Consider the following 26,775-nt stretch of genomic DNA (forward strand, 5'->3'; position numbering starts at 1 on the left):
AGACCGCTTAGTTCTTGTTAGCAGTCTGGCCGCCGCATTTTGCACTAGCTGTAGCTTCCGAACCGTCTTCAAAGGTAGCCCTACGTAAAGCGCGTTGCAGTAGTCCAAACGCGAGGTTACCAGAGCATGTACTACTGATGTACTACTGTTTTCTCTAATTAATAAAGTTTTCATAAAGAAAAAACATTGCAAGCAGTTGTGAGCCCACAGAACATAATTGATAGTTGTTCAGGAAATAGCATTGTTGTTATTCAAAGACTCTTGTAGCACCTTAAAAAGACTTAGACTGCAATTGTAACTCTCCCATGTTGATGGATGTGAGGGGACTAGGATTAAACATGGGCCCCTCTCTGCATGTGTAGAGCACTACTACTGATGTGCTGGACACTATGCTGCCATGGGGGCCCAAACTCTGCCCAAACAAGTGGGAGCCTCGCTGGTGGTAGCTAGTGTGCAGCCCTAAAATTGGGTGTTCCGGGGCAGGGCAGAGCTGGATCCTAAGCTGGTCTGTTGCCAGGTGAGGAGCCCGATTTGGGTACCTCTGGTGTGCCACTCTGTAGTGACACACCAATAAAAACATATACCCTACATTCCGTCCTGCCCACCAGGAGCCAGCTTAACCAGATGTTGCTCCAAGCAGCCCTGGGGCAGAATTAGGCTTGCTCTGTAACAAATTTATTACTTTGCCAACCTGGTGCCCTCCAAATGTTTTGTACTACAACTCCCATCAGCCCCAGGCAGGCTGATGAGAGTTGTAGTCCAAAGCATCTCGAAGGGTTGGCAAAGGCTGGCACAACCTTTCGAGCACTACAGTTCTCCTCATCAGAGGTGATGCACTGGGTTACTGACCCCTTTTTCACTGGCAGCCCTATATACACCTGGAACTGGGAGGAGCCCCATTGAGCTCAAAGGAACTTGCTTCTAAGTGCGCATATATAGGATTGTGCTGTCAGGTATAGGATTGCGCTGATTCCTCAATAAACACGCCTAGTTTGAAAAGGAGGGGCCGGGAGGCGGAAGCGCACTTATTATAGGCTCACAACGCCCGGCTGTCTCCTCACTCCCCTTAGCGTCAGCCTACGTCACGATTCCCCCCTCCCGGCAAAGAGTGGGGGCGTGGCTGACGCTTTGGCTCCGCCCCCGTCTATTAGCTCCGCCCGGAGACGGGAGACGGGTCAAGCCTTCGTGCCGGCGGAGCCGTCCAGGCGTTCGAGGCGCGCCTCTCTTGTCACTTCCTGCTCCCGCCTCTCCGCGTCAGGGTGGCGCTGCGCGCTCGCGTCCCCTCTCCTCCTTCTCTATTCTTTACCGGCGTTGCTGCCGCCGCCACCGCCGCTTTTCCCTCAGCTTCAGCGTGCCTCTCATTCCGCCCACCCCATCCCCTTTCCACGCTTGCCCTACCAGGGACTGTGGTAGCGACGAGGTGAGGGAAAGGAAAGAGCCGGGAACGGTGGGAGGGAGAAGCAGGCGCGACGGCGGTGGCGGAGGCAGCAGCAGCAGCTTCTCCTCAGCAGCAGCAGCAGCAGCAAGAGAAGGAAGCAGCGGCGGCTGAAGGCGCTCTCCGAACCCTCGAGAGGGGGCCACGCCGGAGGGTCCAGCTCCCTTCAGCTCCTCCGCGGTGAATCGAGGGAGATGCCCGTGAAAAAGAAGCGCAAATCCTCCGGCCAGGCGGGGGACGAGACGGGCCTCAAGAAGTGTAAAATCAGCAGGTACCGGATGGCCGCGCAGGCCCGGCTCTTGACGTGTTGGACCGGGCGAAGGGTTGGGGGGGTCGAGGCCCCCCTGCCTCATTTGTTCGTTGCCTCGGTGACACTTCCTTGCGTCTCCCCACCCACCCCCAGACAAGGCGGGGGAGGATCTTTTGTGATATCAGAAAGGCAACCTCTAATTTGAGGAAGGAAGTCCTCCATCTTCTTCCTCTCCTCCGCCTCCGCCGCTTCCATTTACACCTCATCTTTTCTGACACATGTCCCAGGGTGTATGTAGGTAAGGTGCCAGGTGTTGGCATCAAGTCTAGCCCTAAAGTGAAATGAATGGAAGTCATTATGCATATTCTTTCAGTTTCATCTTTTAATATTAATCTGCCCCTCCCTCGACAAAATGTGAACTACATTCCTTGGGGGAGAGGCCTCACGCCCCCACCCCCACTGAGTCCGTTGTGTTCCTCTGTAGCGATGCTACTATGCACAGCTGAAGTTCTGCTATACACAATGAATAATGCTGCAGTGGGCCTTTGTCAAAAGTTGTACCAGCTTGCCCGGTGGTGATGATTCCAAGCAGGAATGTGGTTTCTTGCACTGAGAGATGTGTGGCGTAGGCCCATTTGCAGTGTGGGCTGGATTCATTTTGTGTATCTAGTCTGTAGATCTTGACTTGGTCTTGGGAATTATACCTCATCAGAAGGTGTCTTTTGCACAGTCAGGTCATTGTTCCATGGAACTACAGCAGCAGATCTCCATGGATTCAAATGGATCTTTTCCAGCCTTGTCTGGTGATGCTAGGGATTTAATCAGGGACCTTCTGTACGTAAAGCATATGCTGTATCAGTATAGCTTTTTCCCTCTAAGTTCCTGTCAGGCTGTCATAACTGGGTCATGTTGTGCTGGTTTATGATACCAGACTTTGGCAACACCTACAAAAAGAGGAGGTTCTCACAGTCCTTCTCTTTCCATCTTCCTTTAACACGGTCACTTGATACTTCTATAGTGGTACGTGGTATTTTCAGAGTAATATAACAGTTCTCTGCTCCAAGGGGCATATGTCCAGTCCTCCTGTGAGACCATTTCCCTGTGATAGAAATGCCAATGTGCTTTATCTCTCAGGTATAATCAGCTCAATCCCTTACCTTCCATCTACTCTGCCCTCTGCATATCATAGAATCATAGAATAGTAGAGTTGGAAGGGGCCTATAAAGCCCCTGCTCAATGCAGGAATCCAAATCAAAGCATTCCCGACAGATGGCTGTCCAGCTGCCTCTTAAATGCTTCCAGTGTGAGAGAGCCCAGTACCTCACTAGGTAATTGGTTCCACTGTCGTATGGCTCTAGCAGCTAGGAAGTTTTTTCCTGATGTCCAGTCAAAATCTGGCTTCCTGCAACTTGAGCCCATTATTCCGTGTCCTGCACTCTGGGACGATCGAGAAGAGATCCCGGCCCTCCTCTGTGTGACAACCTTTCATGTACTTGAAGAGTGCTATTATATCTCCCCTCAGTCTTCTCTTCTCCAGGCTAAACATGCCCAGTTCTTTCAGTCTCTCCTCATAGGGCTTGGTTTCCAGTTCCCTGATCATCCTTGCTGCCCTCCTCTGAACCTGTTCCACTTTGTCTGCATCCTTCTTGAAGTGCAGAGATCAGAACTGGATGCAGTACTCAAGATGAGGCCTAACCAGTGCTGAATAGAGGGGAACTAGTACTTCACGCGATTTGTAAACTATACTTCTGTTAATGCAGCCTAATATAGCATTTGCCTTTTTTGCAGCCACACCGCACTGTTGGCTCATATTCAGCTTGTGATCAACGACAATTCCAAGATCCTTTTCACATGTCGTATTGCTGAGCCAAGTATCTCCCATCTTATAACTGCATTTGGTTTCTTTTTCTTAAGTGTAGAACTTTGCATTTATCCCTGTTGAATTGCATTCTGTTGTTTTCAGCCCAATGCTCCAGCCTATCAAGGTCCCTTTGAATTTTGTTTCTGTCTTCCACGGTATTAACTATGCCCCCCCAATTTTATATCATTTGCAAATTTGGTAAGCAGGCTCTGTACCTCCTCATCCAAGTAGTTAATAAAAATGTTGAAGAGCATTGGGCCCAGGACCGAGCCCTGTGGTACCCCACTTGTTACTTCCACCCAGTTTGAGAAGGAACCATTGATAAGCACTCTTTGAGTACTATTCTGGAGCCTTCTGTGGATCCACCTGATACTTGTTCCATCCAGCCCACATTTAGCTAGCTTGCTAATCAGAATATCATGGGACACTTCGTCAAAAGCTTTGCTGAAGTCAAGATATATTATCTCCACAGCATTCCCACAGTCTACAACGGAGGTTACCTGATCATAAGATTAGTTTGGCAGGATTTGTTCTTCATAAATCCATGTTGGCTCCTAGTAATCACTTCATTGCTTTCAAGGTGCTTACAGATTGACTGCTTTATAATCTGCTCCACAGTTTTTCCAGGGATTGATGTTAGGCTGACTGGTCTGTAGTTCCCCTGTTCCTCCTCCTTGCCCTTTTTGAAAAAAGGGACAACATTACCTCTTCTCCAGTCATCCGGCACTTCACCAGTCCTCCTCGATTTCTCAAAGATAATAGACAGCGGTTCTGAGAGTTCTTCAGCCAGTTCCTTCAATACTCTAGGATGCAGTTTATCAGGCCCTGGAGATTTGAACTCGTTCAAAGTGATTAGGTATTCCTTGACCGTTTGTCAAGTAGAGTGCAGAACTGTCTTCTCTTGCATTAAAATACCCATTCCACAGAGGTATGAGTGTTAAGTGTCACCCAGGATTCAGACTTTCAGTTAAACCTGAAACTTTGTTTTCAAATGAAACTGACAGCCACGGGTATCATTATTACATGGCCTCTAAAAACCATTGACTTAACTGTCGTGTACAGTTGAGAAAAATGGACTGCCTTCAAGTCGATACCGACTTATGGCAACCCTATGAATAGGGTTTTCATGGTAAGCGTTATTTAGAGGGGGTTTACCATTGCCTCCCTCTGAGGCTGAGAGGCAGTGACTGGCCCAAGGTCACCCAGTGAGCTTCATGGCTGTGTGGGGATTCGAACCCTGGTCTCTCAGGTTGTAGTCCAACACTCTAACCACTACACCACACTGGCTCTCAGTTGAGAAGACATGTTTTTAAGGCTGAAAACTAGGGAGTAAGTTGTGACGCCCTTCCCTGGCTCTCCCTGTCAGGTTCCTACCTGCTCGTGGTTACTGCCTGTCACTAGGCACCACCAGGGACTCCACCTGTCCGGACTGCCCTTTTTTATGGTTTCTCTCCCCGCTCTAGCACAGATCTCAACAGATCCCCCTGCTAGGCAGCACCACCAGTCACGTCCTAATACCAGTATTCCCAGAGACTCTGAATACTTGTGGTGTTATTCTCTTCACCGCTGCCACCATTTGTTACAGTTTCCCTTCAGCCTTGGTCATTACCTTACCCTCCCTTCTGGTCTGTGAAACCCCAGCCAAGGATCAGGCCTTCGGTAAACCAAATATAGTTTTTATTAAATATAACAAAGATAACATGATTTCTTCATAAGGCACATAAGCATATGGTTTTATCTAATACTAATCCGAACTCCACCCCCCTCCTTCTCCACGCTCTCCTGACAAACAACTCTCTCAAACCCACCAAAACAACCCACTCACTTTCATCACCCAGATTCCACTGTCATCCTTCCATTTATACCCTCAGCCATTTTAAACACTCAGCCAATCATCCAGCATTCTACTGCCCATTCACTCCCCCTCCTCTTTCACTCCACTTACCATGTATCTTCTATTCAAACAGCACTTACCATATATACACTAATACAGGAACATCACATAAGTCCCCTTGCATTCAGAGGGACATGCTGTCAAAGTAACATGTTAGGATGATGCTATAACAGCAAAATTATTTATTTATTAGATTTATATCCCGCCCTTCCAGTAGGAGGAATTGTAATCCATACCTTGCTTTTTAGGCATGCTTTCAGGTTGCCCACAAAAGACTTGAAACATTAATAACAGCACTCAAGACACCATAACATATGGTGTATACTTTTTAGTAGCCAACGTTCCAGCAAACAAAACAAGTAACTGCTGTCCTGAGTGAATGTAAAGTAAGAGCTAGGCAGGATTTTTTTTTTTTTACAATAATTTTTATTCAAATTTTCATAAAACAAACAAAACAAAATCATAAAACATTCAAAGACAAAAAACAAAACAAAACAAAAATGATTAAACAAAAAAATAAAATGTTGACTTCCCATTTGTCGCAGATCAGTTATAGGTCTACAATATATAACAATCCTGTCTCTTAAATTATATTATAAAATCACTTTCCTCCAGTAGTTATCTTAATTAATCATCAAATCTCATAAACATTACTTTATTCTTTCCACAAAAAGTCAAAGAGAGGTTTCAATTCTTTAAGAAATATATCTATCAATTTTTCTCCAAATAAACATGTCGATTAACCCATCTCGTTAATAATAATAATAATCTTATTGTCATAACCATAGTCCAAATAAACATATCGATTAATCCATCTCATCAAAATCTGTTAGGTCCAATAATTTCAATAGCCATTATTCCATTATCCCTATTAATTCCATCTTCCATCTTCCATAGTCCTGTTAAGTCCAGTAATTTCAGTGTCCAATCTTCCATTATCAGTATTCCATAAAAATCTTGCTGTCATAGCCATAGTCATATAATAAGAGTCTGATGGGAATTTCCTCTATCCCAAATATTTTCTTGCCATCGATTCTGAATAAGTTGCTGAAATATTGTTGTAAAGTCATATCTCTGTTCTTCTTTTTTACAAAATGCACTGGCTCATCTCTTGAGAGTTCTTCCATTGTCACATGGCTGCAGTTAATTCCATAGATTTTCTCTATATCAAGCTTCATCATGTCATTCCAGTCCAGAAAATTATCCAAGCCATCGATAACTTTATCTCTAATATCTTCATTAATTTCTTCAGAGATAACGTTAAATTCCAAACAGTAGATTTTATTTCTAATATCTATAAACTCCAGATCTTTTTCCAATTCCACATTTGTTCCAATCTCCAGGGCTTGTATCTTCCCTTTATTTTTTCTTTTCTCATCTCTGATCTCATTCTCCTCTCTCACAGGATCCCCTATTTCTTTAAGTTCCTGCGTCATTTTGCACAGTTCAATTTTCAGCTCCTTACTGCCCTGTCGCAGGGTTTGTTTCGTTATCTCAATCTCATCCATTATTTTCTGAAACATAATTACTTCCAGATTCTCAGCCACTTTCTTGATTGCCATTTTTAAAACCACCAAAACAAAACAAAACAAAAATAAAGAAGAACCACTTCTTATTTCAGCAACAATTGGGTTAATATTCCAGGCTTGATGACATCACAGTATAAACAGAGCAGCCTGCCTTATCTCTCTATGTTCAAGAATACAAAACAAATTTAGTTCCCAGCATCAAAACAGTTAGTGGCGTCGTGAAGAAGCAGATTCGTCAAAATAAAATAGACCAAAAAGAGAATAGTCCCAGACAATATAATGTTCCAAAGTTCATATTTTTTATTTTTTTCTCCTCGGAATAGAAATCCCTCTTCTGTTTATATCTTTAGAATGCACTTCCAGGACAGCTTTTTGCAATAGAAGCAGAGATAAGCTGTTAATTTCGTGAATAACAGAGAAGAGTTATAGCTCACCCAGAAGTTCTTTAAAGCTGATTCATTTGACAAATCTCTTTTTGCTGCAACAATTTAAACCAAGTAAAAAAAAAAGATAGAAAGAAGGGTGCTTGCCTGTTAGTCCGTTTTCTCTTTGAAGAAAAGATAAACGTGTCGCATTAATCAGATAGAGCTTGTTCGGAAGTCCGTCCGGCATTGCTGGCTGGACCTTTTCTCATAAATTAACGAAATCCAGTCCTCCCAACAAAAACAGGCTTTTGAGGTTGATCTCTACGTTTCTCCCTGCCCGGGAGAAATTTCATCAGTCAAAAAAAAAAATGTTCTGACTGATTTATATCTGAAAAAGCTTCTTCTGAGGCGGGAGCCCGTCTCAAAAGCAGGCACAAGCAAAGTCACCCTTCCCGGAAGTGCTAGGCAGGATTTTTTTTTAACAGCAAAGAATTCCATAAACATAGGGCTGTCACTGGAATGCCTCCCCTCCAAGTTGTAACAGAATTTGCCCTATATGAATGAGTAGCCTTCGGTTCATTTCAATGACCAAAGAAGTTCATTCCCTCAAATATGCTAGGTTCAGAACAGAGATGTTTAATTTTAGCCCTTGATGAGAATATATTTTGTATATTCCATACTGATTAATGTTTGCATCTGTGAACGCTACTACTGTCAGGTCAGAAACTGATAGGAAAAACTATTACTGATTTGAGGACAGAGCTTTCCCCTCAGTTTCCCATGTATCATTTTGTTTATCTTTTGTTCTATAAGTAAGTTGGTATTACCCTCTCTAATGCAGCTCTACTTGCAAGGAATGTTGTGCACAACAATTGGTGGCTATAATAGGGATGCAGATCCCCATATGCATCAAAAGACACATCCAGTAATCTGCCTACAAGAGATGCACATCAAGATCTGTATCAGTTATAGCTACTTCCGCAGGCAGAGCTTTCTTGTTCAGTGGGGCATCTCAGGGTTATCTTGAGTGGCAGTGTAGTTGGACTTCTTAAAATAAGTGGGTTTTCAAATATACTTAGTTATTATGACCATTAAGTACACTTTGTGGGGACTTAAACCATTTCTGAGTTAAAACATACATATTGGCCAGGTATGCTATGGTTTAATGTGAATGAGCAGCATGCTCTCTACAATGCTCCTACTGCTGGCACACTATGAACAAAACAAGCCAGAGTCTAGCTTGCCATGCCATACAAACCCCCGCTTGTGATTTGTTTCTCTCCAGACAAACCATGAGCAATTAACCAAGATTTGTGTATTTAGTGGGAGAGAAACAAACCACGAGCCAGGTTTGGATACCTCTGGCTTGTTTCATCTGCAGGGGGGAGGAGTGAAGTGGAAACTTGAGCAGCCTGCACCAGCATGCTGCTCGTGAACATTATACCATAGTTTAAATCATTGTGATGCCTAGCAATAGTCGTGGGCTTACAAATAAAAACCACGAAAGCAAGGAATGCTGTTATCAATTTGGCACTTTGAAAGTGTAAACTCTTTGCAAAACTTGTAAAAATTAGCAAGTCAAGATCAAACAGTACAAAAATCTTTTTAAGCCAACTTCAGCTTTTTAGAAAAATGTGTGTCTGTTTTAAATAACTTATTGTTGGGAGTATTTCCAAAAAGTGATATTTACCCTAGGCTTCTCTTATGTCTTCATAAGCTATTGCAGGTCACAAGCTTCTAGTAAAGTGATAAGTGGTGAGGAGCATTTTTCAAGCAAGAAGTGCCTGGCTTGGTTTTATGAATATGCAGGTATGAAGCTGAAGCATGTTTAAATTCTAGGCTTTGTTTGTAATTTATTAATAATGTGTAACTGTTTTTTCCTCTCTAATTAGGTTGCTTAAGTATAACGTGAGGGTGTCTTGTCTGTGTCCAAATTTTAAAAAACCATTAGAAGCTTATAAGACAACCTTGCAAACAACTGAAGGAGTGACTGCTTACCATACCTCATTTGCCTGTCCATTGCATTATGATGCCTAGGGATCAGTGCTGGTACTTGTTAACAGTTGTGTAGTGGCAAATTCAGAAGTGCAGGGTCCATTCATGATAGTCACATCACGCCCCCTTCTAAGATTATACAATAAACTGAGTTCTCAGTCTGTTCCCTTCTGTTGAGTGATAACCATAGGATGAGGGTATGTCTTTTTTGAGGTCCAGCAAGAAGAATACAATGATAGCTTCCAGAAGACTCTTCTCAAGAGCTAACAAAACTCCCCTTTCATGTTGATTGGTCTGCAGGACACTAGAGACTTAGGGACTCTGCTCCTAAAAAAGTAAGGGGTTTATGATCCCCCAAGCCTCCAGATGACTATACCCGTTTGTCAATTAACAGTAAAATGCCATATATGCATCAGGTTGAGAGTATGGCTCTCTTTTTATTCCACCTTAAAACATGTGGTGGCCCTTAAGGCAGAATGGACACAATGGTGTGCATATACTATGACTTAACAGTAGCCAATTGTGGTTGTTTTCCTTGAGCTGCAATAACTGGCCTTGTATTTAAGCACTAGCCTGATAGCCATAGATGAGTTCTATGCAAACAAGGGAACAGGTTGGCAGAAGTTGGGCAGAGCACTCCATCTTTCCTTTGCACCCAGCATAGAAACGCAGCATGCTGTTGCAGGAGGGACAGAGCTCCCCATCCCTCTTCTGCCAGCTCCCAATAGGCCAGTAAAAAAAAATGCAGATAAGTTTTGTGAAATACAATGCTGGCATAACGGTTGACTCAGTGTAGTCCCATGTTAACCCTTCCACACCATTTGTTTTGACAATATCAGTCTGCTATTGGGATAGAAAATCCTAGCTGGGATTAAGACTGCCGGTTTATTTCAAAATGACTTCAGTTTAACAATGTTTTTTATTAGAGTTGCATCCCAAAAATGTAGTCTACAAAAAACTGTTAGGATATATTGGATTCCACAAAGTTAATTACTTTTTTAACCAAAAAGTGCATATAGAGAGCAGTGAGTGTCTATAATTTGTGACTAAGAAAAAAATACAATCCACCAATTAGGAAATCTTCATTGAGCTATCAGTAAGCCCTGAAGGAAAAAACAAAAGAGAAAACAAAGAGCCAAAAAATGCCAAAGTAAATTTTGGAAGGGGTTTACTGTACCCCAATAGCATAATTGTTCTTTTTCTAAAAGAGCATTACAAATAAGAAGTCAGTGTTGCAAGTTTGCACTGTGAGAGTGTTAACACTTGTGTTAAGATGAAACCAACTTGGAACAGAATTCACCCCAGGGTGAAATTTACTCCTGGGGCCAAATAAACCCCTGTAGTTCTTTGTAATTTGTGAGCATGGGGAGACACAGGAATATACAGAAATGGGAACAAATTGAAAAATGGGGGAGACGAAATACCATCAAACTGACCTGACTCCATAAGTGTTGAGGAATACATAGAATATGAAATGGTTCCTGTTTGTGCAAAAAAAAGCGTACATATTTCAAACAAGTGCTAAGGGCCATAGCAACCCTGCTGGCTTGGCAGGATTAGAATAGAAATGCTTGTTTGACTGCGTATGAAAGTCTGCTTCTTCTCTTACTGCTCTTAAGGCTAGTAGGGAGTGAGAGTGCTGCAAAATTTGCCACTTGTGTGCTTATGCTGGAGCGTTCACTGCTTCTAGACAGAAAACAAATATCAAGAGATGAGTTTCAGTGCACTTCCACAACATAATGTGTGATTAAAGCTTACTGAAAGAACTACATCCAACCCCTTATGCTTTTTTTTTTTTTTTAGGTATTGTAATGTGCAGTTTTCATAGTGGAATATATCTAGTGAAATTGCTTTATATCCTCAATAGCTGAGGCTTCTATATAGTTTCTTCATATCTGCTTTTATTTGTATTTATTTAGAACGTAACTGTGTTTTGCACAAGTGCAAAATATAAATTGCCCAGGACAAATGGATTCTAAAGATTCTCTTGCACAAATGTGCCTGTTTTAAGCAAGCTCTGCTAGCATATATATGCATGCTTATCATAAAACCCCTAGAAAACAAACTGTTGGAGAATAATTCCCTTCCTTCATTCCTTTTGTCTTCTGTGAATTCAGGATATACTGTATTTTGGAGCCTCATTCCTAAATCGGTAGTGACAATCCATTTGACTTTCTGTTAACAGTTTCTGTTCATGCAATCTGGATAAATAGTGTTGGGTCTTTGGAACAAAACTACTTACTTAACAGTTGGCATCAAGTTATTAGAGAAGTTAAGAAGTGATCAGTGTTTTGATAAATACCTGTGTTTCTCTCAGACTTGATCTGGGCTCTGGAGTACTTTCACAGATAAATGCATCAGGGATGAAATTTAGTTTTCACAGATCTTATTCTCAGTTCTGCATGACAGTAATTGCCTTTCTGTGATTATTTTATTGTCACTTATTTATGTAACCCCCACATGGCACTTTGTAATTAAGAGAGAATGGACCATTGGTCTCACCTGAAATGTGGAAAATGGGTTCCTGTCCCAAGGGGTTTATAATCTAGAAAGGGGTAGGAAATGGAGGTGGGAGTAAATGGGGAGAATATTCTGTTATTTTAGTTATAGTAGAGTATGGAAATGAGGGGATAGCACCAAAGACCTCATGGAAAGGGTGGGTTTTGAGGAAGATTTGAAGGATGTACGATTGCATATGCATTCTGATAGGTAATTGCAGGCGTCAGGGGTAGCAAGTGAGGCAGCTTTAGGTGATGGAACTGGACAAGCAAAGGTCACAGACAGCGGAAGTAAGGTTACAACCTAATGCATGCTTTTCTTCAGAATAAGTCTCAGTGAACTCGGTCAGTCTTGTGTGTAAAACGTGCATGGGATTGGGCAGTTTTGTCTGCAATTTAATTCATACAGCTTTATCAATTTAGTAGACCAAACAATAAGTTCAAACTTGGAGGAATATTTTTTTATTAAATTTACATCCTGCTCTTCCTCTCAAAGAACCCCAGTACTGAGGAATTAGAAGTGAAGCAGTTCAGTAACTATTATCCCATAAGAATCAGCTAACTAAAACATGAAGGACAAACAACTTTACAAAATATAATAAAATATAAGGTTTTAAAAAATGAGCAAGCAACGTATTATAAAAAATACTGGCTCAAAACATAACTAAAAGGGTATGAGTGTTTGTGCCAGTGCAGACTTAACACTCGGGTTCTCTTAACCACAATTTAGGCATGGAAAATAGACTGCATTCTTCTTTCTTATCAGAACCCCTTTCCCAAGCAAACAGTCATAACAGCAGCTAAAAACTGTATCATTGTCAATTCCTTAACCATAGTGTTAATGGAAGAGGAGAAAGTGTATAAACTGCAGTTAAGTGGGTTGCAATGTTACGTTTATGCCTGTTCTCTGTGGCCAGCTTAATCGTTAAAGTTCAAGTATCCTTGCTTCTTTATCTTTAAGAAAAAGACAGCCCTCTTTTTGGGTTTAACCTCTCTCTAAAGCGGCAAAGTCAACCAGTTACCAGATGAAATGAAAAGGTAGGGGAACCATTAGTCTTCTATCCACTTAAACAGGTGCCTGTGGTAATGTACAATTGCTCACAGCTAAAATAATAAGCCAAAGAAAGCTAAAACAAGTAAAACCCCTAAAAATGCAAGTGACAATAACACAATTTCAAAACAGAGAAACAGAGCTTTAGTGACATATATTGCACATCTTAAAGCATCAAGAACTTGACGTTGCTTGGGAAGAACACCAATTTGGGATGATTATATCTAACTGTGAACTGCAGAATTCTATTTTAATGTGCCTTTGTATACAAGTGAATGAGAGCCTGCTTGTGTAATCATATATGCTGCACTAACCACTTGGCTTGTTAAACCTCTGTGGTTTCACAGAAAAGGGGATAATCTGGCGTTGAACTAAAAGCATTGAAGAGAATCCCTGAATAATTGCTTCTGTTTGTGCATAACTGTAAACAGTGGCATGATATTCCCTCAGGCGTACAGAAATGGCTAGAATTAGGATAGCACTCCAAACACAAAGTGCACTGAGTTAATGATCTGGAGGGTATGCTGCTTCAGTAAAGGTTCTTGGCTTAGGATAGTAGTTCTGAAGCAAATGTATCTGAAACAATACAAATGAGTTCTGTGAAGCTGCAACTATGCGTTCAGTGGCATTGTTCTAGGTACCCCAGTCTGCTGAACAGCTGAAAAGCAATATGGGTAGGGAGCAGTTAACAGTAAAGCATGCTTAATCTTTTCTGTGTCTGCTAATTTTTCCCCTCCAATCCAAATTTTTATTTTATTTGTTTAACAAAATTTATATAATGCGTGATTATAATAAAACCTCAAAATGTTTTACAAAAATAAAATATTAAAATTATTATTTGTTATTATAACACTGAAAATAATTAAAATGAATGTAATGTCTACGTGTCTGGATAGGCACCCAAATATGGGTGTGCTGCCAAGCATCTGATTTGGTCAGAAGTGAGACAATTACAGTTTTTATATGGCACATCTCAGCCTGCTTTCTTTTGTTTTGAAGGTGATGATGAAGTGGTAGGGCCAGAAGGAATGGAGAAATTCTGCGAGGACATTGGTGTTGAACCTGAAAATGTAAGTTTTGCTCCTGAAGATACACCATTTTCTATAAATTGGTAAGATCTCATTTTCAAGTCTCTCTTCCTTCCCAACAAAATTCTACTTCTCTTACATTGTGCACCACCATAATTAATTTTTACTGGCGGGAATTGATGTGCTTAACCCCCTCTCATCCCTAATTCTCCCCAACAGATAACTATAAGCCACTTTCATCTCTCCTTCCAAAGCCAGTAATCAGCTGAGGAAAAAGCAGTGTGGCATGCATAGGAGGGCTTATGCACTCCCCTTTCCCACTCACCAATTCCCCAATGCAGGTGCCCTTTCATCAGATTTGTATGCCACCTTTCCATAAAGGGTCATTTTCAGAAAATAGCATTGGATGATTTTCTTTCAGCCCCCTGGCAGTTGTGCTGTGGAGTTCCACAGGTACCATCTTGTCCTCAGTGCTGTTTAACATCTGTATAAAGCCCTTGGGAGCTGTCATCAGGATATTTGTGGTGGGGTGTCAGCAGTACACTTTATTTCTCTGTAACATCTGAATCGGAAGACGCCATGCAAGCCCTAGACCAGTGCCAGGACTCAGTGGTGGGCTGGATGAGGGCTAATAAACGTGAGTATGAATCCTAGCAAGACAGAGGCGCTCTGGGTTGGTGGTTCCTGAGTGGATAATTGGTCAATTGTCTGCTTTGGTTGGGGTCACACTCAGACTCTAAAAGAGCAGATTGGTAGTCTGCGGGTGCTCTTAGATCCCTCTTTGTCGCTAGAGACCGAGGAGACCTCAGTGGCTGGGAGTGCCTTTTACCAGCTTCGGCTGGTAAGACAGCTGTGGCCATTTCAGGACTGGGATAGCTTGACCACTGTTGAGCATCCACTGGTAACCTCCAGGCTGGATTACTGTAATGTGCTCTATGTGAGGCTGCCCTTGACGTTGGTCCAGAAGCTGCAGCTGGTGCAAAATGTGGTGGCATAACTGCTCACTGAGGCAGGGTATTGCCAACATGTTACCTTGCTGCTGAAATAATTGCAGTGGCTACCCATTCACTGCCAGGCCGAGTTCAAGGTTCTAGTTTTGGTGTTGAAAGCCCTACACAACTTGGGACCAGGATACATGGAAGATTGTCTTACCCCTTATATACCCAGTCGAGCACTGCGCTCTGCAGGTGAGGGCCTCCTGCAGATACCATCTTATCGGGAGGTCCATTCTGCACAACATAGGAAGCAGACCTTTGGTGTTGTGGCATCTACACCTTAGAATTCCCTCTAATATTTATTAGACAGGTGCCATCTCTGTTATATTTTTGGTGCCTATTGAAGACCTTCCTCTTTGAACAAGCCTTTAGAGGCCTTATTCCAGTCTGCATCTGTGCTGGAATTGCTTTTTAAGATGTTTTTAAAAGGTGTTTTTAAGGTTTTTTTATTTAAATGTTTTTAAATATGTTTTATTTATTTATTTATTTATTTTTGTTTTAATATGTTTAAAGTCTTTTGTTTTTAAGATGTTTGAAAGTGATTTTAGTGTTCTTGTTTGCTGCCCTGGGCTCCTTCTGGGAGGAAAGGTGGGATATAAATTGAATAAATAATAATAATAATAATAAAATTATTAACATGACTCATGATAATCATGCAAACAAGACAATTGGTACAAAACATCAAAGTAGAACCAAAAATAGTTCTCACAATATATACATGCACCGAACATACCAAATTCATTATAAAAATAGTCACTTCATAAATAGCAATATCCAGCGGTTGACAGTTTTTGACTGGCCTTGGTTGCCAAATAAAAAAATGTGGTCACCAGATTTTTCGCACCTCCCATTCCAAGAAAGTCTACCACCCTTTCTGTAAGGCCGGTGGGGGGTATGTTAGTTTTGCTGTTATTGGGTGCCACCACCCATCCACAGCCAAAACAGCCTTTCCTATTGGAAAAGCCAGTAGGGAGCATGCTAGCTTGAGTGTTCGGAGAAGACATCTCCTGGGCATCTCATCAAAGAAGCAGCAAACAATCCCAGTCTTCCTCCCAATTCTGGATCACCACATAACTGCCAGGATAGTATGTACATGCACACACCTCTGTAGCGTCAAATCTTAGATAAAGTTTGGTCATATGTCTCCCTTTTTGTCTCCAAAAATGTTGAAGCCTGACAATATAATATACACATTTAGCTAACAGTTAACTTAGGTACTTCATATAAGAAAACTGAAAAATGGCAATTGGTTCATTCTATCAATACGAATAATATCTACATTTAGCTAGCTAGCAAAATTTGCATTATCTCTACAAACAAAGGTTTGGTTATGTGCCATGGTAATGTAGTTCTGACATAAAACCATTGTGTTAAGGGGGAAATTCTGCTACAGTTGAGCTAATTTTAAACGGCATCTTTATTCTGAATCTTTGTGAGTTTGAATTGTTATTTAGCAAAAATAAAACTGTTTATTTTCATTGAGCAAATAAATGCTGACATTGTTTTCTGAACAACTCAGTGTTGTTGAATAGGTAATGTTTTTCTTGTCAATATGACTTTTAGGCCATCTTTCCAGATGCCTTTCCAAGATGGCTTCCAACATAAAAATTACAACATATTAATAGTATAACAGCTATAAAACAATTGAGTCCCCTCTGCCAGAGATAAAAACCAGTCAGTCAGCCAATTAAAAATACTTTCCGCTGTAATAACAAGCTACAATCCAGGGTGTAAAACAGCTATCATAAATAAGCCAGTTAATGTATTTTGGGCCCTTTGAAAGGCTTGAAGCATAGGAGCCTGTTATAGAAGCCCTTGCAGGAAGTTCCATAGCCAAAGGGCCGCTACACAAAAGGCCGTCTTCCTTGTGGCCTCCAGCCTTGCTGATCTAGGAGGTGAACACATGAGGAGAGGCCTCCATTGTAAATCTTAATACGCAGCAGACTGAAACAGGTGCAGGCACTCCATCAAATCGCTTGAATTTTCATTTCTTGTTTTATCCATTCCCACACAGATTATTATGCTAGTTTTAGCCTGGAAACTGGAGGCTGAAAGCATGGGATTTTTTACAAAGGAAGAATGGTTAAAGGGGATGACCTCATTACAGTAAGCTTTTTACATTTGAAATCATCTTCATGTGTGACTGAAATCACAAACTTTTTTCTTTACTCAGTAACTTTGTTGAAAATAAGATGGACAACCTTTGCCTGTTGGTTGCCTATTTCAAATTGGTCTGGGGATACCTCTTATACATGTGAGAAGAAAATAAACTCAGATACAAGTATTTAGTTACAAGTTATTCTTATGACCAGCTGGGATGAAAGATTAAGATAGGAGATGGCAAAAGTTGCTGGGGTCTCAGCTGCATGAATGGAGTGGTCCTGCATCCCTTATTCTCCTTCCTGTGCTGCAACTTAATGCAATGGCAACTGCCAAATGACAGTTGATGTAAGGATGAGCTTGGCTTCTTAAAAGAGCTGGTGGTGGTCCTGCATTCCTGTTTGCTATTAGAGAGAATTACTGTATATGAGAAAGTAAAGGTATGTTCTCAGACACCATTAGGTGGGAAGCTAAGTGTGATTCAAGTCCTCATCATTTCAGTGTTTGGAGTGAAAAGTGAGTTTTCTCCACCCTTTCAACTGTTCCAGATTGAAACCCTTTTACTGTGCCCCACAGGACTTGGTGGTGCCACTGAGAATGGAGTCAGCCATAATATGCATAGTCCCACTTAATCAGCATAACTATGCCCTGGGTCCTAGTTCCTACATTTGCTGTGGTGTGGCAGAACCTTAGCAGAGAGCAAAAGAGCACTTTCTGCTGCCCTTGCTTAAAGACAACTGAGAACTTAATGTTGAACTCTGCTTTCAGGAAAAAAACAAATATAAAAGCGAATACTCCTATGAATTTGGGCTTAAATTTTTGTAGTTACTGTAAAGGTGTGTGATTGAGAAGCCCAATACAACTGTAAAAATCAGTGCGTATGCTATTTATAAATTGATGCATAAGAATATGATTCTTATCTGGCTGGGACTTATGGGGGTTAAGGGCCAAAACATCTGAAGGACACCAGGTTGGAGAAAGCTGGGCTAGATAGAGTAACATTGTCCTTTAATCCAAGGGCAACTGGCGATTGGAGCAGATGTCTTTCTGACAGGGAAGAGAGAAGCAAGCTCCCTGTAGCTGCTCTTTCTCTGGGTGGCCAGTGGGGCTAAGCTGGTCTTCCTGCTAGAGAGGGAGTGCAACTTTCTAGTAGTCTTTGTTCCCAGAGTGTATATTCTATGTAGAACCAAACCTAATCCTTACTCTAAACACTTTCTACTATTTGGTTAAAAGTGTGTGTGTGTGTGTGTGTTTGTTTTAAAAGTGATTGTATGTATCTGTCTCCCTCCAAATATGTTTGGCATATAACTTTCTTATCTTTTATTTAAGATGTGACTGCACAGAAAAGCTGCAAAGTAAATTTGATTTTTTGCGCTCACAACTGAATGATATTTCAACATTTAAGAATATCTACAGATATGCCTTTGATTTTGCAAGGGTAAGTGCATCTTCTCCTTACAAAAACATACAAGGAACTATAGTCTATATTCTGAGTGCTGCTTTTTTTATCTCTCTAGGATAAAGACCAGCGAAGTCTTGATATTGACACTGCAAAATCTATGTTAGCTCTTTTACTTGGAAGAACATGGCCACTGTTTTCAGTATTTTACCAGTACCTGGAGGTATGCACACATTTAAAAAATAGAATGTGTTGTATATTTAGATTTGCCTTGTGAATAGGTCTACAAAAAGTACTAGACCACCTGATACCTACTTAGTTCTGGCTTTAAACAAAAAAGAAAATCCCACCTGAAGGACCCTCACTGTAGGCAGTCCAACAAGTCAGTGACAGTTGAAGCTTGATTGCTATGTGCCTTTTCTAATTTCCCCTTTGCTTTTGGAATGGCAGAGGGTGCCTATATTTCTGTATGCACATAAATTCATTAATTCCATTTCTCGACTGCCTATCAACCAAATGGTCATGTACGCACTATTTTAATGCTTCACAGTAAATGTGCAGCTTTTTGCATATGTTTCAACTCCCCTAATCCCTCCCTAGAAACAAAATGTTGTCTTATTGATCACTGGCAAGCATTAGAATTGTATGAGAGCACCACTACGTGGGTCTTGTGGATAGGGCAGAGCTTGTCTAGGTTTCTGCCTCTTTTACCTCTCCTGTTGAAGTAAATAATAGCCCCTTGCCTTTTTAACACTGACAGGCTGGCTGTAATTTTATTTATTGGAAGAAAGATCAACCCGTATATGTGCCATATTATTGTGCTGCTTAAAAACAATGTTAGAGCTTCCTTTGCTTTCTATATCAATGTCAGTTCCTGGTCTTTATGCGTATCAGTCCCAGTGATAGCTCCTTATTTCTTTTCTACTCCACATGATGTTATTTGCTACCAGCTGCCTTATTCCTTATTTGCATGCCTGTCTTTGTGCCTTGCAGAACATTGTTGCCTGGTACCATGCAAGAAATAGCCTTCTATTCTAAAGTCAAACCAGCTCATCCACACTTACTTCTTCCTCAAGTGCTTCTTTGACTACTATAATCTCTTGCCTTGTGGAAAGAAAACTGATTGCATGATTGTTTCCATATGCCACACATAGTGGGCTGAGACATCATCTCTTATTTTTCTGCAGCAGTCAAAATACAGAGTAATTAACAAAGATCAGTGGTACAATGTGTTAGAATTTAGCAGAACTGTCCATGCAGATCTTAGCAACTATGATGAAGATGGGGCATGTGAGTATTCTCATTTTAATTAAAATACTTTTTTTATTAAGCCACAGGAAGTAACCTGCCAGCCCCCACAGCTTTATCTTCTGATCTCAGCATCCACCTGCACCACAGTGCTGAAGTGGAGAGGGCTGGAAATGCAGTGTGTGCTCACCTCTGCATATTTGTGTGTGTGAATGTATGGATGTGTGTTTGAATATACATTTTATTTATTTATTTATTTATTTATTACATTTATATACTGCTCTATAGCCAAAGCTCTCTGGGCTGTTTGCAGCAAATATACAAATTTTAAAACACAAAAAACAATTTAAAACACAATTTAAAAACACACGCTAAAATGCCTGGGAGAAGAGGAAAGTCTTGACCTGGCGCCGCAAAGATAACAGTGTTGGTGCCAAGCGCACCTCGTCAAGAAGATCATTCCATAATTTGGGGGCCACCACTGAGAAGGCTCTCTCCCTTGTTGCCTGTCAGGATGTATGGTTGGGATTCTGATGTTTCTGAGAATGAGCTAGGAGAGGGGGGCAGTTGGGCTGAGTCGTCTGGAGGGGAGGAGGAGGCTTCCCAGATAGAAGGGGAAAACCTTGAACAGGCAACAGACTCGTTTCCCACGCACTCCCACCCTAGGAATGTGAAGCAGTTACAGACAGAGGGGGAGGAGGAGGGAGACCAAGGCCCTCCGGCTGCAGAGAAGGGTAGAGAGAAATCGCCTGAAGTGGTGGGCCAACACCCCCCCACTCCCTACCATCCTTTCCGAATCAGAAGGGGAGGAGGTAGCCGCCCCCCCATCGCCCCGCACCCGAAGACAGTTAAAAAGGTGCCAAAGAAAAGAGGAGGGAAGGGGCATAGATGTGGGCAATTTGAGGCGGAGCGAGAGAATTCGCGCCCGAAAACCCCCTTGATAAGGGACAGGGAATGTTTGATACTCTGTTCTGTCAACTCTCTTCCATGTCGTGGGTTTTGGTTCATGTTAAGAGTTCATGAGGCGGAGAAGCATATGTCTGGAAATTACTCTAATAAAAACTGATTTGCTTTCATCAAGTGATTCTGTTCTTGAGTCCCAACCCGGGCACGACATTGCCAGACTCCCAGCTTTCTTCAGAGTAGGCACCCAGAGGAGGGCCTTAGATGTTGAGAGTAGTGTACGGGTGGGTTCATGTCAGGAGAGGCAGTCCATCAGGTATTGTGGTCCTAAGCCATGTAAGGCTTTATAGGTTAAAACCAGTACCCTGAATCGAGCTCAGAAACATACAGGCAGCCAATGCAAGCGGGCCAGAATCCGTTTTATGTGTTCGAACCGTGTGGTTCCTGTTACCAATCTGGCCGCTGCATTTTGCACAAGCTGCAGCTTCCAAACCGTCTTCAAAGGCAGCCCCACGTAGAGCGCATTGCAGTAATCCAGCTTAGAGGTTACCAGAGCATGGACAACTGAAGCCAGGTTATCCCTTTCCAGATAGGGGTGTAGCTGGGCCACCAACCGAAGTTGGTAGAAGGCAGTCCGTGCCACTGAGGCTACCTGAGCCTCAAGTGACAGAGATGGTTCTACAAAAAAAACCCAGGCTACAAACCTGCTCCTTCAGGGAGAGTGCAACCCCATCCAAGACAGGTTGGACATCCACCATACAGTCAGAAGAACCACCCACTAGCAGCATCTCAGTCTTGTCTGGATTGAGCCTCAGTTTATTAGCCCTCATCCAGTCCATTGTCACAGCCAAGCACTGGTTCAGCACATTGACAGCCTCACCTGAAGAAGATGAAAAGGAGGAATAGAGGTGTGTGTCATCAGCATACTGATGACAACGCATTCCAAAGCTCCAGATGACTGCACCCAACGGTTTGCAGTCATGAATCATGAATGAGGGAGATCTTATTATGTTCCAATCTGGCATTTAGGAGCAGCATCCGGAGATCTGAGAGCTGGCTGATAGGGCAACGAACAAACCTGTGGGTGTGAGGAGGACCAGAACAAGGCACAGTCGGTAACTGCCTGGGCCGCATTCCCCTTACCTGACAAGTCGTCCTCACAATGCCATATCTCCCTCTACCCATCACTACACTAATTGGGACCCCCTCAAGTCTCCCCACTTGGTTCTGAGTCCTCTCTCCCAGGCACATAACTTAAGACCTGCCAGTCCCACAAAAAGCCAGGAAATCTACAAAGCAGGAGCCACCTCAGCCAGCCAGCTTATGTAGCTCCTCCAGGGAAGGGACAGGTGGACGAAATCAGCAACAGCTGGCTGAGTACCTGGGGGCCTGGTCCTGCAAGGTGTGGCAACCTGCAGCACAGAAGTCCAACAGAGAGAGGGCGGTGGTGGTAGCCAAGCAGCAGCAGCAAGCAGGCAGGCAGACAGCCGCAGCAGATGGCTTCGCTGGGTGATGGTAGTCCCCTTCTTCCTGCAGGCACTGGGTCTAATGAGTGTGTGTGTGCTGTATGTGTAGGGATTGTATAGTTGGTGACATACCCACTTCTGGTATGTGGTCCCCAGGGAGATGGCTGATGGTCAGTGCAGCCCACAGACCAGAAAAGATTAGCCAACCCTGAGTCAGAGATTACTACATGTTAACATGATTTAAGTTCAGGCTATCTGCCTTTGTTCCTGTAAAGAAGCTTGATTATCTACAGTTTGTAACTGGCATTATTTTATTATTTCATTTGCAGGGCCTGTTCTTCTTGATGAATTTGTGGAGTGGCAAAAGGTTCGCCAAGCATCCTAGCAAGAGCAGCTTTGAAGATAATGCTGGATCTTGTGATGCTACAAAAACTGAGTCAAAACCAAGGGTTGCATTCACATTCTTATGAACTTTAGTCATTTTTTTCCTTTTATTTTTAAAGGAAGCCTTGTTACATGTGAAATGGGCATTGAACCACACCTCTTCTGAGACTGATAATTGGAGGGTTTTGTCTTAAGTTTCTATCATTTCAGAACAATAAAGATTCAGATTTGTAACAGTCTTAATAGTGAAGGATATCCCTTGAATATGACTGTGGTTTCTATATTCAAAACCAAAACATTGTAGGGTGCATCAGAAGTACTTTGAGTGTTTGAATCCTGGAGATGTGTTAAAATTGTAGTTGTAAATGAATTTGATATGGTAGTCTGCTAATTAAATGATTGTCTTTAGGAAGAAAGATGAACCTTTACGCCTTGGTTGGTTTTTTGCCAACATCCACCATTGCTTGTGCCATAGCTTATAGCTTCATATGGAGACATGGCCTTAAAATTAATTTTTCTGCAATTCCCACTCAATATTTTGTCTTCTAATGGAACATTCATAATTGTCTACTTTTCAGCTTAAAAGATGCTAAAAGGATGATGATGTCTATAGCATTTGTAGAACCTTGAAAACAGTAATTAAAATGTGTTGTTATAAATTGGCCTAAATATTTAAAAAGTCTAGGTTCTAAGTTAGATCTTTTAATGTGCACTAGGCTGAAAACACTGAAGATGATCCTCTGTCTTCATCTTCAAATGTGGGGATCTATGTTTTTATTACCTGATTTCATGTGTCAACATCTCAGCCTGGAGCTAAGAAAAGTTGCACTTAATGCGATACATTGCCATTTAGCAAGAGCATGAAAAGGTGGAGTTGTGTGTGCTGAGTTGCACTGAAAATCAGGATAATTGTGGAAAGCTGAAGGTGCTTAACGATCTCTGTATTTTTATTACTTTAGTACCACCATACATATCATAACACTCAAATACTACTTCCATACATCTTGATGCAGAGAGCTTGGCTATGTGGGTCTGTGAAACCACAGGAATTCCAAGGCCTGTTTTGTTAATATATAAATCAATTAAAAACAGGGAAGAAATGGCAACAAGTTGAGGAAAACATTTGCATCCCTCTTTCCACTTAGTATGCTGTTTCTTTTACATCATCATCCTGCTATCAAATCTTGGTCAACTTTTCCCCATAGCTTACCATGCTGGGTAAGACATGGTAGTATTTGCCTCAGGATAATGAGAAATGTGTTGTGTGCACTGTAACCAGCTTCAGGTAGGACAAGATACCCAAACGTTTTGTCCAGACAAGATGTTATTTTTGTGCATTTTCCCCCTTTTGATCATAGAGAGTCCTTAAGTATCTGTTTCAGGGGATTCAATAGAAAAGGGCTATTTCTTTTTCAGCTCTGCCAGCTGTTCAGGTGTATGTGATCCAGGTTAGTCATTGAAATTGTTTTGAGTCATCTTATAAGGATGACCTTACACTGTGTTGTTTTGCTTTTCTGTATCTCTCTGCACAGAAAAAAGGCAATTCAGGATGGGGGGGAGCATCTAATATTTCAGACTTGATGCTCTTGCTAAATTGCTTGTGTTAATATATATCCCATTACAGTTTAGAAAACTTTGGGAGATTTCTTAGCCTCATGTGAACACTGTCTGTACCAGTTTTTTATTTGGATGGACATAGCCACTTATTAATATTTGATGCCGTACCACTCTCGGAGTTACCCTATGGCTGCAGTCTTAAGCATATGTAATGGGAGCAAGTCTCTCTGAACTTGGTGGTACTTCCAACAAGTGTGGAGTTCTGGACTGCAAGTAGAGGAACACTACTGAGCAGTAGGAGATGAGTATTTCCAGAATGCAGTAGGTTTGCAAGAGTTAGACACTTCACAAGCGAGCAGAAGAAAGCCCATATCATACGAGTATTGTGAATATGAAAAATGCTGGAATGTGTCTAAAGGAGGCACGAGGTGTTTTCATGAAGATACTGCTTTTGCCTGGTGGTATTTACTGTTCATAACCCAAATACATGGGATAAGCCTTGGTAGATTATAATTTAGGATGGTTTTCTTTCCAGAATGGGATCATGTTGCCTTTAAAAGAACTGTGGTCCTGAGGAGCTCTGTCACAGTGACACTGGGCTGGCCTCTGATACTGCCAGTTTCTCATACTCTGATACATGATGGGAGGGAGCAGCTTGAAACTGCCTATAGTGATAATGTACTATGTGTCACCCACAATGTCTTCCTCTGCTGTTTTTTGCCATGGTGCTTTCCCAGCAACATGTCCTCATCCTAATTAAGTCTGCACTTGGGACTGCAGCCCCAAGGAAAATGGGAGTAAGCTCTAAAAAAAATGGGACTTGGGAGTAAGCCCCACAGAAAATGGGACTGATTTCAGAGGAAGCATGCGTAGGATTGAACGGTTAGTCATCCTAATAGGCGTCCAGTCCTCCATGTTGTGCTTTAGAAAACCTTTCTCTCAGGTTTTTAAAGTCTCAAGATACAAATGAGCAAAACGCAACTGTTTGTAATGTACACAAACCATCTCTTTTAATTCGTGATGATTTTTTAAAAGCAACTTTAGCCCAAAAGAGCTGGTATCAATATAGTAATCAACAGACTATTTTGTCCACCAATGCCAACGTCTTTACTTAATGTGAAGGTATCAGATTGCTGTGTTTGACTTGTATCTCTGAGGTTTTATCACTATTCTTATAATAAAACCATGTTTCAGGGATTTAGACCCTTCTTTTTGTGAGTGGTTTTTAAAGTCCTGGTATATTATAAAATTGGTTATGAATGTACATGATAGTATATATAATTATGCATGGCATGGAGAAAGTTTTTCTCCCTCTCATAACACTCATGGACATCAAGTGAAGCTGAAAGTTGGAAGATTCAGGACAGACAAAAGAAAGTACTTTTTCACACAGCACATAGTTAAGCTATGGAATTTGCTCCCACAAGAAGCAGTGATGGCCACCAACTTGCATGGCTTTAAAAGAGGATTAGACAAATTCATGGAAGATAAGGCTATCAGTGGCTACTGGCCATGATACCTATGCTCTGCCTCCATTGTCAGAGGTAGTATGCTTCCAAATACCAGTTGGTGGAAACCGCAGGTGGGGACAGGGCTCTTTGCACTCAGATCCTGCTCGCAGGCTTTGCAAGGGCAACTAGTTGGCCACTGTGAACAAGATGCTGGATGAGATAGGCTATTGGCCTGATCCCGCAGGCTCTTCTTATGTTCTTAATGTACTAGGATTATATGTTGAGATCCATTTCTACAAGAAGATAGTCACCCACTGAGAGAAACTTATTTCTGTATTGCCTCTTTTAAGTAAAGGCAGGGAGAAGGAAAAGCATTCAGTGTTCAAATATTGTTGAATAAAAACTAATAAAGGGAAGGACAGGGAGAACTTCTGGAATCCTTCTTCTAAATAGAGATATTTGAAAATATATCGTAACAGAGGAAAAAATGCCCAAAACAAAAGTAGAAGTTCCATATATTATAACAAACAGAAGGAGAACCCAAAAAGTCAAGAACAAGAAAAAAAAAGTAAAGGAGGGGCAGGGTGGGAGACAGAGCTGTTGAATTGAAGATGCTAGCATTAATAACTGCTTAAAGCAAAGTAACGTAAACTGGACTGCCAACTGAAGGAAGGGCATGAATATCTTATTAAAGATGAGGCATATAATTACACAGAAACGGTTGGTGGAGTTAGAAGCGACATTTATCAAGAAAGAGTGATGGGTTCTATCAAAGTGGTTTCCTGCTTGCGCCACTTTGAGGAAGGGCAATAGTTGTGGAGCATCTGCTTTGCATGCAGAAAGTCCCAGGTTCAATCCTCTACTTCTCTAGCTGGACTGGGAAATGCTGCCTGTCTGAAACCATGGAGAGGTGCAACCAGACGTAGACAATACTAAGCTTGATGGACCACTGGCCTGACTTCATTATAAAGCAGCTTCCTATGTTTCTCCCTCCAGCACCCAGTTCATCCTCCAAATCTGTTCCAGAGGGTAGAGGACCCTCTGGAACAGATTTGGAGGTGCAAAGCAAGGGGAGGCCTTGTGTCTGCTAGACCGATGTCAGATCTTGCCCGATTTCTTTTTTAAGGGCAGGAAAAAGGATGGCCAAGCCACTAGGTACACATATATTGACCACCAGGATAAAACAAAGCATTGTGTAAAAAAAAAATGGTTTAAAGGGGAAAAGGCTTAAATATTCATTGATCAGAGATAAGCAACAAAAGTAAAAAAAACCTGACAATTTGTGAGTGTTCATACATGTAGCTAGACTGCAATATATTTTTACATTTTCTAAAAATGAAAACTTTTGTAGTGCCAAACTAATTTT

General features: G+C 41.7%; 1 protein-coding gene across 1 annotated transcript; it reads left to right on the forward strand.

Annotated features, from left to right (window-relative positions):
- The first annotated feature begins 1,140 nt into the window (after positions 1–1,140).
- Positions 1,141–22,640, forward strand: DCUN1D5 (defective in cullin neddylation 1 domain containing 5). Its single transcript, XM_061628723.1, has 8 exons — positions 1,141–1,706; positions 9,052–9,143; positions 13,878–13,948; positions 16,916–17,007; positions 18,331–18,439; positions 18,519–18,623; positions 19,588–19,690; positions 22,347–22,640. Exons 1-8 carry the CDS (start codon positions 1,630–1,632, stop codon positions 22,400–22,402), a joined length of 705 nt encoding a protein of 234 aa, XP_061484707.1. The 5' UTR covers positions 1,141–1,629; the 3' UTR covers positions 22,403–22,640.
- The last annotated feature ends 4,135 nt before the right edge of the window (positions 22,641–26,775 follow it).

The sequence above is a fragment of the Rhineura floridana genome, chromosome 5 (assembly GCF_030035675.1).
Source record: "Rhineura floridana isolate rRhiFlo1 chromosome 5, rRhiFlo1.hap2, whole genome shotgun sequence".
In the NCBI taxonomy this organism is placed as follows: Eukaryota; Metazoa; Chordata; class Lepidosauria; order Squamata; family Rhineuridae; genus Rhineura; species Rhineura floridana.

What these genes read in the sequence shown, in the direction of transcription:
- DCUN1D5 (XM_061628723.1), top strand. Translation starts at nt 1,630, where the DNA reads ATGCCCGTGAAAAAGAAGCGCAAATCCTCCGGCCAGGCGGGGGACGAG. An exon ending in ATGCCTTTGATTTTGCAAGG is followed by an intron (nt 18,440 to 18,518) that starts GTAAGTGCATCT and finishes TTATCTCTCTAG; the next exon opens with GATAAAGACCAGCGAAGTCT. An exon ending in CTATGATGAAGATGGGGCAT is followed by an intron (nt 19,691 to 22,346) that starts GTGAGTATTCTC and finishes TTTCATTTGCAG; the next exon opens with GGCCTGTTCTTCTTGATGAA.